Source organism: Struthio camelus, chromosome 4 (assembly GCF_040807025.1).
Source record: "Struthio camelus isolate bStrCam1 chromosome 4, bStrCam1.hap1, whole genome shotgun sequence".
In the NCBI taxonomy this organism is placed as follows: Eukaryota; Metazoa; Chordata; class Aves; order Struthioniformes; family Struthionidae; genus Struthio; species Struthio camelus.
The window spans coordinates 67,013,326-67,031,395 of record NC_090945.1 but is presented as its reverse complement, the minus strand read 5'-3'; the positions used below and the strand labels follow the sequence as shown (position 1 = coordinate 67,031,395).

The following is an 18,070-nucleotide window of genomic DNA, read 5'->3' as shown; positions in this document are numbered from 1 at the left end:
AAGGTGTGTATGACTGTGAGTAACTTCCTGTATCTTTTGGCTTGTTTCCATTGTATTTGATAGGATGTAATTGGAAAGTCAGTGCATCAGGCAGTCTGCATGTCTCTCTACAGGACTTCTCAAAGGTATTTTTTGCATTATTTTTAAAGTTGCACAACATTATGGTAGTGTTTTATAAGCTGGTTTTGTTTTCCTTTTCAGTGAAGATTCCACACTGCAGTTACTTAAACTACCATTTCTGTAAGTATGCTGCTATTCTTTATTGCACTTCATTTACCGATTATTATAGTTTGGTCTAAGTTTTCACTTCCTCCCCTCACATTATAGGTGGAATGACAAAACCTCCAATATCCATTATGTTCTCTTCACCGTATTAGAAAGCTCTGTTTCAAAAATATACATTTTGAGGAAACATACGGATACTACCAGGTAAAAAATGAATCTTTGAATCTTTCTGTAAAAAGAAGGGATAAGCAGCATGAGCACAATTCCTCTTTGACTGAATCCATAAATGAGGAAGACATTAGGAAGAGTGGTAGGAAAATGCAAGAGGAGTTTGTTTTATTAGACTCCGAGAATCTAATCACAAGACCCCAGCTGTTTGCAGGCTTAGGATAAAAAATTCAGGCTCCATTAGTTCTCCTCCTCACAGAATTACTTGCTTGAGTGATAACAAATCATGTAAGGAACCAAACTTTCAATGTTGCTTTGTCTTACTGTAAGTAGTATTCTCTTGTTCACCCTTTGCAGCCTGTAATTTAATGCACTAATGGAAAATGGGAAGGTTGACTCATAGGTGAAACATCTCTTTTGCGTGTAGTTTTGTGCAGCTTCAGGAGTTTCTGTACCCAAGTTGCAGTGTGTCGTTGTCTCAGTTGTTCTGATACCACTGCTTAACTTGTATTCTGTCAGTGGGGTCACTGAAGTGACTTGAGTTTAAAAAACATCAGAAACTCCTCTTCTCCCGAAATGATTTATTTTATAATCGGAGTCACTTCATTTGAGGATATGATGAGATGTGATGGAGTGGGAATTTTTAAAGTAGTTTTACCGCTGAAGAAAATGCATGGCGAAATTATCCTATATATTTTCAGTTGAGAACCTCTGATGACAAAATTACAGCCTCATGGTGTAGTTTCCATCCTCTTTCTTCCCCCATTAGTATCTGGAACAGTCTGAACTGGTATTTTCTATTGACTTGGGTAATAAGTAACTTAACAGACCTGAGACTGGGACAGTTGAGCTGGGAGTTCAGCAAAGAACACAAGCCAGACACAGTTTGCCGTTTCAGTTTTAGTCACGTTTTGCTGAGGGAAGAAGAAAACAAAAGGTTTCCTTCCACCACTTAACATTGTTTTGAAACGTAACCATGTATTGTGTAAAGTCTAGACAGACTGCACCATCTCTTTCCGTAGCTGCCATCAGAGCTCTTTGGATTTTCTGTGAGTGGGAAAAAGAATAATTACCCAGGTAATGAATGATCACTCTCCTTTTAGGTCTATCAGTAATGAACTTATTGCTGTAGAGTTTGGAAACTTCTTGAACAACAGCATTAATGACAGCTCAGACTCAAGGTCAGTATATCTGTCTAGTTGATTTCCATTCCAGAACTGCAACTTGCTAAATTGCAGGCGCTATTTTCCGATGTTTATTACATGAGGTTAACTTCTCAGGTGTTACTTTGGCTTTTATCCTGCAAATTACTACTTCGGTTGCTGAACTAGCTTGTAGTCTCTGAGTCAGGCTGTAAGAAACGGCACGGGTACATGAAATTCCAGGATTGTGGGAGCCTTATTTTTTACTTCAACTGAAGGTAAACTAAACTATAGTTTTCTAGTTAAAAACAAAGCTATCTGGAAACAGCTCCTATATCTGTAATGTTCTTAAAGTGAGACAGAATGAGACTTGGGATGCCTGAATGGACAGTCTACAGTGGTTCTGGCTGTCTTTCAGTGTCTTAGCTGCTGGACTCAGCTTTTTGCCATTAACAGTAAAGCTCACTGTTAACTACTCATTACCATAGCATTAACACTGCACAACTGAAAAATATTTCATTTCTGTGTTCACTTTTATTCCTTGAAACTTTCCAAAAGGTAAACGCTACTTTATTTTCCCATAGGTGCTACAGTTGCTTAGATGCACATTTCTATGATGATGAAACAGTAACTGTAGTTCTGAAGGAGAGTGTAGAACAAGAGGGGAAGGAGAGAATCTTGGCTCAGCTGCCTTTGTCTGCAGTGTACACTGATGAGGACCAAGAAAGAGAGTTCCTCTGGGATTCTGCTAAACGGTATTTGAAAAACTTGCACTAAGTCTCAAAATGCAGAGCTAAAAAGCAGATTAATCAAGTCTTTTCATTGTATACAGTTAGTTACTTGTGCTGTGTGTGTCTTTTTAAAGACCAGAAATCATTTTTGTGCTGTGGGGATAGGGTGGGCTTTTAAATTTCAGTTAGGTTTCATGTGTGTTTTTTTTGGGGGGGAGCTTATTTTGAGGCAGTACTAGTATATTTGAATCTACTTTAATGAAACGGGAGGGCCAGTTCTGAGGACATCCTGTAGAAGCAGAAATCTTACTTGTTTTCATAAGAGGATGTTAACTTTGTTGCTCCGAATGCTAAGTTAGTATATTTTCAGCTCATGTGCCTGTGCCTTCTAATAAAGACAAACGGATATTTCTTCCTCATTCTCCTGGTAGTCACGCTTAGAACTATTGTCAGCTTAGCCTTGAAACATCCAGACTGGTGGCTCTTGCTATCTTGGTATTTTATAACATGAAGAGGAGAGTATCTGGGGGAAAGTGCACAGGAGAAAAAAAAAAAAAAAACCTGTGATTCCAGGCTTTAGTCACTGAGTTGCACTTACTTTTTCTTTTTTCCCCTTTTTCCCTGTCTGTTGGATGGCTTAAGATATATTTTACGTCAAAATAAAGAGCCATACTGAGCCATAAATATTTTTTTTATGTCACAAAGAAATTCTATATTGAAGAATAAATAGACAGTATTTAAAACAAGTTCAAACTAATTCTGGCCGCTGCAGTAGGCAAGGAGTCTCTTCATACACAGTCCTTATGAGTGAGTGTGAATGGGAATGAAAGGTCACGGAGGCCAGACTTTTGTGGAGGCATTACCTTCAGCACTTTGTTCTGCAGCTCTTCTTGTAGAGAAGTTTGAAGGAAGCCCAGCCTCCTCCTCTTGCTAGAGAGGAAGCTACCTGTAAGGGGAGAAGATTAAGCTCTAAACTCCGTTCCCTCCTGTTGTAGCCTTTTACCTCAGTCAAAACATGCTGCGTCTTCCCAGCTGCATTCCTTGCTCTAGAACATGTGCAGTAGAGTTATGATGGTTTTAAATGCCTATCTGCTTGTTGCATATGGTCTAATGAAACAAGAACAACAACAGCAACAAGAACAACAAAAACTAGGCCAACTGAGATTTTTTTTTTAGTACCGGAGCTGTTTGTTATGTACTAATCTTGTGCTTCTGTTCTTGTTATGTCCAGGCTGGATGAGCAAAGTGGTGACATATGCACACGGACAGTCTTTTTGGAGAATCAGTGGAGAGTGCTGGAAAATATGAAAGCTCAGTATGTTGCTGTAAATGGTATTAGAAAAGTTTCCTGTGTGGTAAGTACAGTATCTGTGAACAAGCCTGTGAATAATTAGAAGAAATATGTGCCATGGCTGGAGGGAGTAGTAATGTGTTTCTCTTAATTTAATGAGATTTATCAAGAATGTTTTTTCAGATAGATTATTTTCTCATAATCTGTTATAAGTGTGTCAGGATCCGTCATGCCTTACATAAAACAAAGCAAAAACTGTAACAGAAATTAATAGATGTATTTCCATTTCTCCTCAACCTGCAGAGCAATAAAACAGTTGCTGATTTTCTTGATATCTCCCTTTCAAAGAAAACAAACATTTTGATAAAGGCTATTTTTAAAGCCATTGGCCAACACATAAATTGGTATTGGTTTGGGGTTTTGGAGGTGGGAGAGGTTGGGGCATTTTATTTGATTGATTTGTTGATGGAGAGTCTTAATGTTTCCGTAGCTAAGTTCAAATCTCCGTCATGTGAGGGTGTTTGAGATGGATGTAGAAGATGATGGGGAGGTGGAGGAAGAAGAGGAAGAAGAAACAACTCAGGTTGCAGCTGGGGAAATTGAGCTGAATCAGTCTACAGACAATCAAGAGAGTGTGTGTGGTGCGTCTGCTGAAGAACTACCTGGGGAGGCTGAAGAACAGGAATCCAGCCTGGATCCTTGACGCAGGCTTTGATACTGGTAAAGGGACAAGGCTGAAGTCTAACTTCAGACCGCTGAGATGGTGTATCTTGTACATAATCAGCAAAATTAACGTGATGCGAGTGTGTCAGAATACTGTATGGTCCCCAGCTAAGACCATCTCTGTTCTGGAGTATGTTTATTTTACGGGTTTTTTTTTCTGACGCATTAGTTTGATGTGAACTAAATTTCTTCCAAAGCTTTTGCGTTTGCAATTTTGTGTGGGTGGGGAGAAAAGGAAATAACAACAGAAGTTTTCATAGCTAACCTGTTCAGTCCTGAATACTGATCTTAAGATAAAAATTAACTTATATATGATAACAACAAAATCCCATGTTTTAAGGACCAAATTATTTCCCTCTCAGACTTTATGTTCTAACTAATGGGTACAGAAATTTCCTGCCATGCCAACATTTAAGTGTGTGTATTGCCAACAACAAGCCTGCAGATCAGCGTAAGACTAGTTATACATCAAAAATTAGCAATTGTTACTTAAATACATGCTTTTAAAACTATTTTTGGTAACATTTGTGTTCACAGTAACATAATGTTTATTCAGCCCGTGAAGGTCTTTGGTCGTTAGTGCACGTTTTTGGGTGTATGTTTTGACAAATATGTGGATCTTGACCTGTCTGTGTTTCTCAGAGATTATTCCTGAAAGTCTGTGTCTCACTGATATTTTTGTAATGTAAGGTTACAACAGAGAGTATATTTTTCTATTCTGATGTGGCGTTGTATTCTTCCATAGACTTCAGTATATTTGTGTTCCCCATTAGTTTACGTATTGTCCAGTAAAAGCTGGAAACTGTATTTAGAAGCCTAAAACGTTTTCCTGTTGCCTACTAGCTGGCCAAGTTTTAACTGTGCATCAGGTCTTTGAATGAACAAAACTGCTAAATGTGTGGTCTTCCTTCGGGACAGTGAGTGAACCTTGTATTTGTGAAGCAGCAGCCGGGTTTTACGCTCATATTCCATTCTACACTTCAAAAATACATAGTCTTCTGAAATTGCTAGTTAGCATTGCAAAAATCAAATACTCTACTCATTTTCTTGTTCTTGTTTTGAAATAAGCCATTTTGTAAAAGTTGACTTTTAAAGTTTTTGGACTATTTTTTGGGAGAGACCCTTTTAAACAAACTGTTGGATGTGAGAGGGACTTCTTACTTTTCCCCTTCCTTACCAGCCTCCTTGAAAGTTACTGGCTTTTCAGTCCTCTTGTCTAACAGATGCTAATGGTTGAAGGCCACAAGAAAGCTGTAGGACAGGAGAGGCAGAAACGCCCATTCAGAATAGCTGTGGATTTTCTGTGTAAAGCAGTTACTCTTGCTGAGCAATTGCTGCTATTAGAGAACCAACTCAGCTCAAGCCTAGCCTTTAGTCTTTCAGGAAGCTTTTCCCACTGATCTAACTTTAAAAATTGCCAAGCTTCAGTGCTTGGAAACAGTATTTTGCTGTGCTGTCTGCTGAGTAATTTTAGTCCACAGGTATATGGAAATGCTGTGATCTGTCCTGCCTATTATTATTGTTTCTGAATTTTTGGTAATAACAGCTGTGTTCCATGCCACAGTGGCATGCCTTCTTTGCACCTTTCTGGTCCAGTCTTGGACTCTTGAGTGAGCAGGAGTTTTGTTTCAGGCTTCGTTAAGTGCATATGCAGTTTCTCCTTTTCCCAGTGACACAATACAAATGATTTAGATAAGTTTAGATAAGTACTTTTCAATGCACTGCTGATTCCTTCTGTCAAGCTTTAATTGTTTTTATTTTGCTACCAAATTTCTGTCATAGTAAATGTCACTAACTTGCTTATGCATCTGTAAAGAAATTTCTTATCAGAAATACTTGATCCTGAGAAGTTTTTTGAGGATTTTAGTGCTGTCTGGACCCAGTGATCTCATTTGCCACTTTGATTTTGTTTTCTTCCTCCATTGTAACACCAGTTGAAGGCCTTCTGTTCATTCAACCTTTCTCTGCGATAAATGAGTTCTCATTCTTGCTTTTATAGTTAAAAGTAATTTTATATTCTCAGCAAATGTGCTCACAGTCCACTATTTGTAGTACTAACCTTTAGGCCTGTTAAGCCACTACTGCTGCCTCTTTTTTTAATATCTACCTTTTTTATATGTGGTATTTCTAGCTTTTTAAAGAAGTTGGACTGCTTTTCTTTCTTTTTTTTTTCCTTGCTATTTACCTTGTATAATCCCTTTTCCTGACCATGCCTTTTCTGCCTGATCTCCATGGCTTGCAAACTTGCCACATCACTTGGTTTCTGCCTCAGTCCCTCACCCGTTAGTGCTGCTTTGCTTCACAATGTGGGCATGCCGTGATCTATTTGTGATACTGTTGCCTCCCGCTTCTGTGGATTTGATTGCCCACTCATGCCTGTCTTCATAAATGACCCTTTCAGCACTGCCTACAGAGACAGGAGATGGAGGGAAAGAAAATTAGAAATAGTGACCAGAGGCTTGCTTTAGTTAACCATTTCTTTTTGTAGAGGGGGGAAGGGACATGTGCCTTCTTTATTAGACGTTAGTTGGTGTAAGTATTTCTGTGACAGTACCTGCAGGTGGTCTTAACTCTGGCTTTTTTTTTTTTTAAGCCTGTCTGTTAACTATGGTCGATTAGGCAAGTCATCTGTGGAGGTACCTAAGTTCCTCTAGTAAGTTTCTCTGGTCCATCTGAATATCCATAGTCAGGGCTGGCTCATATGTCTTGTTACATGCTGCAGTAATATCTGAGAAGATCTCTACTGCTAACTCAAACAAGCTGTTGCTCTTCAGGTTGGCTCCAATCTAATTTCTGGCCTCACAAGCTTGTTTAGAGGAAGAGCGGGCTTAGCTTTTGGCACGGAGCAGTTGCAGCAGTCTCAGAAGGACATTTTGGAAGGGGGAAGGAAGACTACAGCGTGGATCCCTTCATAGTGAGCAATAAGGAGGATACATATGAACGAGGAGAGAGGATGAAAGGAGTTGTCGTAGGATGAGTTTCAAGGAGAGAGATGAAAAGAGTGTAAGGACCTCTGAAGATAATGCCACTGTGGAGGAACTCAAAGGAAAAGAAAACTCTAAGTGGGAGAGAAGAAATGCCACTTGTAGGTGAACAAAATACAGTTAGCTATAACTTGAGGCTTAGTACGTAGAGCTGATAACAAAATAGTCAAGAGACCTTTGTTGCTAGCAAAGTCCAGAGTTGAAGTAAGTTATAAAGGGATATAAACGTAGTGTGAGTGTTTCAGCATTTTTTCCCCAGGGAGTATTACACAGCTCCTGCTCATAGCTGCCTGTTTTATGGCTCTGCCTGCAGCTCTGTGACAAAAGATGTAATCTTACTTGCCACAGTGAATCAGATATCTTGGGTAGTTCTATGCAGTTCCCATGCTTCACCTAGTGGATCAAGTGAAGTGTCCTGTCAGCCCTACCTCCTAGTGTGGGCCTGTTCTTCTAAAAAGTAAAAGGAAACTCTCCTAGGCCCTAGCATAGGAAATAAAAGACCCTAATTTCAAATCTGTAATCTGGCTGTCATACAGCAGGAGTTGTCCCACCCAGGTAGAACTGCTGCATATTAGATCTGGTGTTGGAGTTCTCTTAATCAGTCACTGAAGCTGTTCCACTTTCAGCTAGCCAATTATTTTTTTGCTTGGCTAAAGAGTGTTTGATTCTACAGCTGGAGATTGGAGTAGTTGCTAGCCCTCACCAGAAAAAGTGAGGTTCAAGTTCTTCTTCTAAACTGACTGGAAAATAGGATTTGGCGGGGGGAAGCTCTCTCCCAGTAGTGGTACTTCTACAGATTCTTACAGGCGCAACCATTTTTCCCTTTACTCTTTCACTTAAAGAAGTTACTGAAATAAAGAATCTTCAGAGACTGATTTTTGCGCCTAGTCATTCCCAAGAGAACTTATAAGTTCAGTAATGAAGATATAGACTTGTCCTAAGATGCACTGAAAATCATTCTCTTACCTTGTCAATCAGTACAGATAACCATGAGGCCAAAGGTAAGGAATTTGTTAGTCTGGTCACGTATTTTTTTTAGATCATTGAGGTAATGTATGGTTTCCTTAGGATAGCACAAAGAGCAGGGCTTTAAAATGTTGCAGTAATCTGAACAACAGTAAACGTGACTTCTCCATGTGCTGAATTAACTATATTCCCTTTGTAGTGGAGACCTACTAGACTAGAAGCAAGTGGATCAAGTTTTTTGTTTTCTCTTTTAGAAATATATATTTGTAATGTCCCTTCTCTTGCAGCCAAACTCTGTGGAGCTCAGTCCTCCCACTGCTTAGCTAGTGTTCAGAATACTGGAAAGCAAAAGTAAGATGGAAGGCATCACTGGGCACTGTGGTTTCCAGACAGTGTGTATTTATTTTGAGGTGCTGTTATTTTGATCAGTTGCATGAAAAATAGTGTACTGTTTGCGCTAATTTCTAATTATTATTTTATTAAAAAAAAATACCCTAGACTGTGAACTAGTGAGTAGGCAGTGAGTAAGACATTCACTCAGTTTTGTTTTTGGTTTTGTTTTTAGTGCTGTTATTGTGGTACCTAGAAATACATCTCTTCTAAATCGGTCCACTTTCTAGAGCATGTGTCACTGTGTATTAGTTATTTGAGAGAGATAACGAGGCATGCAAACAGTCTTAATAGAACACTATTAAAGAGACTATTATCAGAAGCCAATCTGTTGATAACTCGTAACTAATTGTGGTTAGTTCGCTTCTTGCCTTCAAACACTGTACAGTTCTGTTGTGCGCTGGAAAAGCTTCTCTGCTTCGTTCTGCAGAGGGTTATCCTTTTCGTACTTTTCTATGGTTAGTGATCAATGACATTTTAGAGAATTGTAATAGTGTTAGGATTGATATGAATGGGAATGTCTGGGCATGAAGGTCTGGAAGGAACAAACAGCAGGAGAAGGGCTATAAGAATGGTGTGTGCTGAAGTCACTTAGGTTTAGCACCTCATCAAAATCCTAGTGTACATCTACATGCAGGTATGCAGGACATCAGCTCAGGAGGCACAAGACCTGAGCAAACAAGCAAATCTTGATGACTCTCAGAGCCACAACAGAATGGAGAAACTGATCAGCAGGAGCTCCTGAAAGGTACAAAAAAGCCTATCCAAAACCAGCACATGGTTGCCAACCTAAGATGAACCCAGGAGTCATAAGAACTCAGTAGCTGGTGTCCCTTGTCATCACAAGGAGTCCCAGAAAGACCTCCTGGATTCAGGAGTCTTGGTGCCAGAATGTTGCGCAGACTGCTTGTACACATGTATCCCAGTGCTTGTATGTTGGTATGTGAGTGAGAGTGTGCCTGAGTGAAATCAGCTTTGTTTTAAAATGAAATCAGCTTTCCTTGCTGTCCTGACTGGCTTTAAGGTTGGCAGTGTTGTTACTGCCGTGTTGCTGTTATTTCCAACCTAATCAAGGGGGATGGATGTAGCCAGGGGGTTGTGGGAGATTGAAAGGGAGCCAGGCTAAAGAGAGCATGAAATGAAACTGAAAGAAACAAGATCGGGATGTAAAGCTTGTTCACACGCAGCTGGTGAGATCATTGTGGCTGATTAAATCAAAGTAAAATATCAGTCCAGAGTTTAGGGGTTTTTAGATTTTTCTGATACACGTGCATCATCTTGATGTTTGAATGCAGCTTAAAAGCAGCTTGCTCTGGGCCAAATTCCACCTTTGATTATCCCTGTAAAATATCAGTAGAGATTCCTGGACATAACTGAAAGCAGAATTTGTCCTTAAATTCACCCTATCTTTATGACAATAGCAGTAGATTATTTTGTTTTAACTAGATCTGACCTATTTCTTGATCTAGTTTCTCTCAAGTATTTATGACAGAGATTGGAGATTTTGTGGTTGTGCTGAGTCAATGATATCGTGATTTAAAATAAATGGATGAAAGAAATCCTCATACTGTGTATCCATGTCCAGACTATAGCAAAATTACATGAAAGCCAGAGAAAGTATATAAAACAGTAGGGCTAAGTGTATCTCTTGAAATTAAAAAAAATTGATGTTCCTAAAATGGTGCCTTACAAGTAACAAGTGACTAAGACTTGCAGTTCCTATTTGCACGTTTCACTTCTACTTTCTGTGTTGAAGCTCTCTGCTTAGTAGATAAGCCCTGTGGTTGGTCTCTGCCTTCTGATGAGTGCAGCCACTAACCTGAAATCTCTGTCACTGGGCCCTCACTTGCTAGTTATTTCACACACATGATTTTTCTGACTTACAAGTTTGAATATTTTTTTTTAACTGCAGGCAAATTAACATGCTAGGTGTGCTCGGCTTCCAAATAAGAAGACACAGTTTGTACCTGCGAGATCTACGGTCTTTCTTAGAGAGAGATAAAAGAGCATAGAATACAAGCAAAGCTCCCATTGTGTTCTCACTTGAGTAGATAAGTTCACTGAAGCAATTGCTGGTATTCTTGTCAATGGAAACAGATTGTATTTGTGAGACTGTTGCATTGTGCAGGTGTTTTCAGGCTTGAGCTTGCAGCAGTTGAGGTGACCAGTGCACATCAGAGTTCTAGACAGCTTTCTTATTCTGATTCAAAGAGACGTTGTTCGGCCTCAGTTACTCTCTACGTACATATTTATTTTAACAATCTGATTAGAGAAAACACTAGAGAAACATCATTTTGGCGATGATAGTAGGATAACAAATGTGAAGCCAAAGCAACTGAGATGTAATCGGCCTGTACCATATACCCTCACACAGGGAGGGGGGAAATAGATTATCTTTGGAATCAGATAGGGGATCAAAGTCAAAGCGAAGGAGAAAATGGGGGAAAAAAAGGAATAAGAAAAAAGAAAAAAACATCCAGATTCTCACCTGGATCTGGAAGCCTACCTCTTGAAGTGTTCTTAGGTAATTTTTACCTCATCTAATGTACAAGTTCTACATTTACTAGATTTACCTTTTAACTACATTCTGTTTATGTAATGCCTCTTTTGTTTTGTATTAGAAGCCAGGGTGTGATTGGAGCCCTTGAGCAGTTCTGTAAAAATCTAATGACAACATGAGTTTGCTAAAAGCTACGTCATGGGCACAGCCCTGTACATCCAGGCCAGGGTCAAGACACGGGTATACCTGTATATCTTTAAAATGTGTGCCTAAAACAGCAATGTCTTTTCTTTAATGTTTATCATAGAGATTCAAAGTTTGTTTGCAAAGACTTGTTACTCCTACACATTGAGACCTGATGCATTTGGTTGCAGCAGTTGGTTGCACCGGCAACAGTTCTTGATAACCTTCCTGTGAAGTAGTTTAGAAATGAAAAATATATTGATGTGCGGAAAAGATGTTTGTCTTGCTGATAAATTGAATTACTCCTGGTTCTCCCTTATCCACGTTAATGCTCTGTTTCTCTTGTTGAGGGGATGTTCCCCTGCATTCAGAAAGAGAGACTGGCTAGTTGGTCTAAAGTTGTCGTAGGAAAACAGAAAAAAAATGCAGTTGTCTGACAGTGAGAAATCATCATGAAGGGTTCACATTCAAGGACGCTTGCCAGTGATCCACAAATATGCAGTTTATTACATGGTATCTTGTTTTCTTTCTTTTTCTAACCGTTAAAATGTTAAAATAGTAATAGTAAAGGTAGAATGAATATTTGTCCATTTAAAGAATCACTGTAGTTGGCAGAAGTATTTAAATGATCACATTTGGAACAATTGATGTGACATCCTCTTACAAAGGGGAAGTCTACGTTTTGGAGAAGTTACTGAAGATTGAGAGGAAGTAGGGCCTGATTTACATTAAGGGAACTGATGTCTAGCTCAGGAGGAACAGCATTCCTAAGAGAGTTGGCTTGAGTTAGTTTTTAGGGAGGAGCTAGACTGAGAAGACCAAAGTGTAAGGGATTTTGAACAAATTGCAGCTGGAGGCGAGTGAAGAGATTTTCTATCTCTTTTTTTTTTTTTTCCCTGCCTCCCTAATATATTTTATCTTTCTAAATTGCTGATAACTCCTTGATCTGAAGCTTCACTGCTCAATCCTTAATGACGAAACAGCCTGTCATGGTTGAGCCTATTGGCATTTTATTGGCACAATCTCATCTCTTGCCAAAGTCCTGTACCACCCTGTCCTGAACCCAGCAAGACTGACACGGAGTCAGTCCTTGGTTCTAAAGTCCTGGTCAAAGGAGATCTTCCACAGAAGGAAGAGTCTTTGTCTATGCTCCACCCTCTTAACTTGATATGGAAAGGCTATGAAAGCAAAAGTTTAGAAGATGTCAATCAACACCCTCATCTGCTTCAGTTCAGAACATTAACATGAGCAGAAAGCAGCAAATCTTTACAGTTGTTAAGAGTCAGAAAAGGGCAGAAATCAATCCAAGAAAAATGTTCTTAGAACCTTTTGGACCCATTGAACGAAAGCCCCTGTTACAAATTTTGTAGAACAAAACTATCAGGAAGCCTAAATTGCAAAAGGTGTCAGTCTCTCTTATCTAAGTGAAGTTATGCCAAAGTCCTTGTTGGCGTGTTGGAATCAGGTTGACTCAGAGTGAAAGGAGGCAGAATTCAAAAGAAGTGCATGCCTGCTGCTTACTGATTGGGGTTTTTTTTTGAAAGAACAAAGATAAAATTTACACTTTCCATTTCTCTAGAATTTTTATCAATTCCCCTCCCCCCACCCTGTGTTACAACTAAAGACTTTAAGTTTTAAGGCTCTGTAACAGACCAAAACTTCAGATTTTAGTTTTGCTTCTTGTGTTAAAAATGATGTATTTTTAGATTCCATAATGTCCTTCTGACGTGCTAACCTGTATACATTCGTGACAATAGCACATGTGGTTCAGTTAATAATGAATGCAAATTCAAATGAGATTACAAATTTAATCCCTAGAATGGGATTGTCCAATCTGTAGTGAGTCACTTTCAGGAAAACACCAGCAAGGTGTTAGTTCAGCTTGCTATGATTGTGTCCCTGTGCTACTATGCAAAGTATATACAATGAGTATTATATATAGGAAGAATAATTTTCAGTGCAGTCATCTGACTGGAAGTGGCATTGCTTGCTCTTGTCAGGCCATTTTATGTTAGAACTTGTTCAAGGTGAAGCTGATTATAAATGAACTTGTGTATCCTTCAGACTGTGTTATTCCTCTTCATTTGTTGTTTACCATATATGATGTGGTCCTAAGCTCTGGTTCATGGGTGGGTCTTTGCTGTAGTTATGGTTAATCCTTTGTCCTCTGTTCTTGTAGAGGGTGGGCTGTGCTAGCAACAGCCTGAAATCACAAGGGAGCTGTTGGAACTTCAGACTGTTCCTGAATGTAATATTTTGATCATCTGAGAAGTCGCATGCAACTTAGTGAATGAAGTAACCCACTGCACACGTGTGTGAGTGCTTTTAACAGAAGCCTATCCACACTCTTCTTAATTCTCTTTCTCAGACCGGGATCCTGAACACCACTCCTGGAACTAGCAGAATAAGTCTCCTTCCACAGCTTGAAACTGGACACATGCTTCTTTTTCTGTAGCCTTTGTGCCCTGGGGAGGAAGCCCAGCTTTGTATTCAAGTAGCAATATTTTAAAAGAAGGCACTGAGCTGAGAGCAGAGAAGGGTTTAAATGAGAAACTTGTTCTTGCCTCCTTTCACAGAGCTTCAAGGAGAACATGCAAATTCAGACTGAGTCAGCTTGACTTTGGCAAGCTAGTACTTCATGAATGTTCTGCAAGGTCCAAACTCCTGCCCTGATTTGACTCTTATTAGCGGTGATGATGATTTATTTTTCCTTTGGCTATCCTGTGGTCTTGATCTTCTTAGGATGCTTAAAGTTGAAAACAAGAGCAACCTTGTGGAGCAGTTAAGTGAATGTCTCTTTTTGGCTCCAATTACTTTGTGTGTCAGCCATGGTAATTTTATTTGTGATAAGGACTTATAGCAAGGATGCATGTTGGTGTTGTCGTGTGATTTCATGACAAACCTGTTTTGAAAACTGATTTCAAGGAGGTGAATAAATTCAAAACTCTAACAATCCTGAAAAGGGATTTTTGGAGTGTTTAGTGTGAGATGTGTCAGCTCTCAGAACTTAAGTATAACTGGACTGAAGTGGGAGTTGAGCAAAAGACTTCTGGGTGCTGCACAGAATAACACTGGTATTTTGAGGGGATAACACTTTTCCCTGAGTCATCACTCAAGGTTGGACATAAGATTGCTTTGGCAGCTATATTACCTCTCCAAACTCTCCATTATCGCCCTCGTTTTTGTTACCACCGCTTCTGGAATGGGACTTGTGACTACTCTATACCCGATCCTTTGCAAAGTCAGTGTTGCTTATATCACTTTCTTTGCAGTGTAAGCCGATCTGTACAACTTTACTCACAAGCATTCACAAGAACTTTTTTGCTGACTGCAGTCTAAGACTGGTAATGAGCATATAGGGATGACAACCTTTTCGATGGTCAATCTAGATTCACAAGAGTATGCAAGACTTGGGAGTAAAATAAAACTCCATCATGGTATTATGTCACTGAGGTGTCTGCATTTGGAAGTGATGTCAACTGAGATTATTTGGTGAAGATTCTTCTCCCGAGACAGAGAGAGAGATTTGTTTTAAATTCGGTGTCCTTACCAACTACAATTTGAGTTACTAGTGCTGTGTGTCAGTCAGTACTTCAACAGTATCTGAAACTACCATCACTTGGCAATACTTTGAGGTTGGGAAGTATTATCATCTCAATTTTACAGGGTGAGAAGCAACTGTGGCAGCACATGGATCATGCCATACGTTATTTTCCTTGTCTGTTACTCGTCCCACTGCTGTTTTGAGTATAACAGATGTGCACAGTTCCCACTGCTCCTCAAGTTAAGTCTTAATGTGAGGTGAAGATTTGCGAGAGGTGAGTAGCTGATAGAATAATAGCACTGGTGGAAATCCTAGAAGACTTATGCTGGTTTCTGCAATCAGGGCACTGGATTGTTGTTTTCTGGTATCATTTTTGGAAAATCTTTCCAATACTTCTATCATAACCTTATTTTACACCAGTGTAAACTTTGTAGTAATTTACAGTAATGTTCCTAAATACCGTACATTGCTATTGTTAGTGCTTTAGATCATGGCTTGTGTTTGTTTTTTTTTTGTTAGCTTGTTTTTACAAAAGGAAGACCTTCAGTTCTTAGATAGTCTCAGTACTCCTCATTTAAAATCCTACTGAAAATGTGGAGGAGACAAAGCTGCTGTAGCTCAGTGATAGCTGAAGATCTATTTTGAGCCATGTGAGGGAATGTGCGCGCCATAGGTAGCCTGTAAAAATTTCAAGCCCTGGCTTTGAAAAAGCAGTCGTGATTTTGCAGAGATCTGTGTGATGCTGCTTACACAATGCTCTTGTTTCAAGTTAGATCACTGCAGAAAACAGAGAGAACGTCATTCGGCAAAAAGAAGTAAATAGTGTGTAATCTTATTAGTTTCCCTAACTAACTTTGACTTTTGATTGCAGGTACGACTGAGTTCCGGTTTTATCCCCATTCTCATGTTCTCCAGTTATAACTCATCTAAACTCAAGGACACAGTTGTATAACCCTGTCCTTGGAAAAGCTCTTAATCTAATGCTTAGTTTTAAACATTTGCAGTTCCATTATAGCTGATTTTGAAAGAACTGAACATTAACGTAAGGGAGACTGCATCTGTGTTCTCAAAGGACTTCCTATTCAACCAGAATTTTGGTATTTAAGTATAATTATTTCCAGGATCTTCTCTCAGTTTACTGGAGTGTTTTAAATAAAATGGGAAATATTTTGATAGTGCCAGTTAGACTGATCAGGGAGAAATAAGGTTTGGTCATTCTAGTAAGCTTTCTGAGTGTTATTTGAAAACGTTTTTTCCAGAGTTGAGAAATTCTCTAAAAATAGTTTTGCTTTCTCAAAGCAGAAAATAGCTTTGGAAGTGCTCAGAGGAACAGATAACGGGGAACAGCTATGAGAAATTTAAGTGAGTACAAAATCTGTCTTCCTACACAGACATTATCTACGTTATGGTGAAAGAGTTTTTTTCATCCAGACGTTGTGATCCTCCCTGTGTCTTTCATTTCTCTTTGCAATACCTGATTATGGGCTTACTTTTAGTCATTTACTGAAGTAAGTATGTAAGGGAGGCAATTTTTCTGTTACTCATTGCTCAAAGTTGCTTCATTGTTTGGATGGAGTCTACCTAACATTTGTTCAGTAATGTAAATATTCATACAAGTATTCGTAGTTTCAAATAGCTCAAAATCATTTAGATAATAGAAGAAGAACTTTGTCCTACTTGATTCTTTCCCAGAAGCTTAGTTGAAGGGAGTATTACATATTCCTGATACACAGTATTTCTGAGTTGCCTGGTCTCCACTGCTCTCTGAAATTCATGTGCTACAGGGACCTTTTGGAGACTGAAATCAGTAAATTAAATTCTTTTCATCTGATTTCCACACTTCAAGTAACAAGCTATTCAGTTTCAGGAAGAGCTGAAAATGTGTTCCTCTTACAGTATGTGTTCAGATACATCTGTATTTTTAATATGTAAAATAATAAAACAGAGGCCATTACAGAGACAAGATAGATTAAGAAAAAACCTGTTTTTTCTAATTGAGAGAAATTCTGCTAGCGTTGATATTGAGATAGGGAAGGAGAAAAGGGAAAAACACAATGTACGTCAAACTTTCTCACGTTTATTAAAAAACTAAAACCAGCTTTGTCACTTGGAGTAAAAGAAAATCAAACCAAGAAAGCCATTTTAGCACTTTCATTAACTAACAAAATATTTCTATGTATTGTAAATACCAAACATATGCCAGGCAAAGGTCAGACACAAGGCACTGTACTAGGATATGGAGAAAATATGAAATGATGTGTAATCCTTAAGAGTGGAATGTTTTTCAGAACAGGAGTTTACCGATGGAGGGAAAATATTTGGTAGGCACTAGCTGAGAGGTTGTTTTTACTAAAATGGGTGGGATAAAGGAAGGTCCAGAGTTGGGAGTGGATAAGAAATCCTAAAGGGACAGTCATCTGTAATTTTGGGCAGAGCATGAAGAGTGGGAGGCGAGAGTAGGAGGAAATGGGAGCAACATAGGTGGAGACAGTATTGGGCAAAGTTGATGACATGAGACTAGAAAATGGGAGCTAGGAAAGAGTTTTAAAGTAACCCCAGCTTGACAACAGCTGAAGGATGTTCTGCATCAGAATAAATTGGTCTGAGTATAGTGTGTACCTGGAGAGCTTTTTTTTTTTTCTGGTTTATTTCTGCATATGTAAATGACAAAGTTAAGCCATTTTCTTTAGCACACTCCCTCCCATCAAGTAGGAGGTCCAACGATATTTCTATTCTTATCAAGGGTGATATAATTTTGTCAGCAGTTTTGCAGGATTTATTTATGTAATGGAATGTGTCAATGCTTGCTAAGGTGCACCGTTTGCTATATAGGAGTGGTAGGACTATTAAAGGAGTATGAATTTGTTCTGTATCTAAAAATAAAAGACTCTGGCAGAAAGCAAATGGAAAAATGCGTCATACATTTTTATTTGAAGGAAATGCACTGTAAATCAAATCTGGACATAAGAAACAATTTGTCTTAGAATTAACTGTACAGTATTTCTGTTTGAAGGAGTATATCTGTAAATCATATCTGGACATAATGAAAGGATTATTTTCAGTGTTGTAGTCAAATGCTGATAATACCAGTGCAGTGCCAAGTATGTAATACCTCCTTTTTTTTCTCTCCCTAGGTGAAATTTCTTAACTATCTGGAAAAATGTGAACTAAAATGGGGTTTACCTTTTTGGTTTCTCCCAATACTTCTGCTGTTTCTGCATGG

At 38.9% G+C, this 18,070-nt stretch overlaps 1 protein-coding gene across 3 annotated transcripts in view; it reads left to right on the top strand.

Moving 5' to 3' along the window:
• Nucleotides 1-17,754, top strand: part of ANAPC4 (anaphase promoting complex subunit 4) — a 32,594-nt gene extending 14,840 nt beyond the window's left edge. For 2 of the 3 annotated variants that reach the window (XM_068943255.1, XM_068943257.1), the window contains exons 22-28: nt 64-125; nt 202-240; nt 328-429; nt 1,497-1,574; nt 2,120-2,290; nt 3,498-3,621; nt 4,048-5,002. In XM_068943255.1, coding sequence (XP_068799356.1) covers nt 64-125; nt 202-240; nt 328-429; nt 1,497-1,574; nt 2,120-2,290; nt 3,498-3,621; nt 4,048-4,260 — 789 coding nt within the window. In that variant the 3' untranslated portion in view covers nt 4,261-5,002. Of the gene's footprint in view, nt 1-63; nt 126-201; nt 241-327; nt 430-1,496; nt 1,575-2,119; nt 2,291-3,497; nt 3,622-4,047; nt 5,003-13,482 lie in introns of those variants that run through there. The other variant, XM_068943256.1, reaches the window with a different exon arrangement.
• The last annotated feature ends 316 nt before the right edge of the window (nt 17,755-18,070 follow it).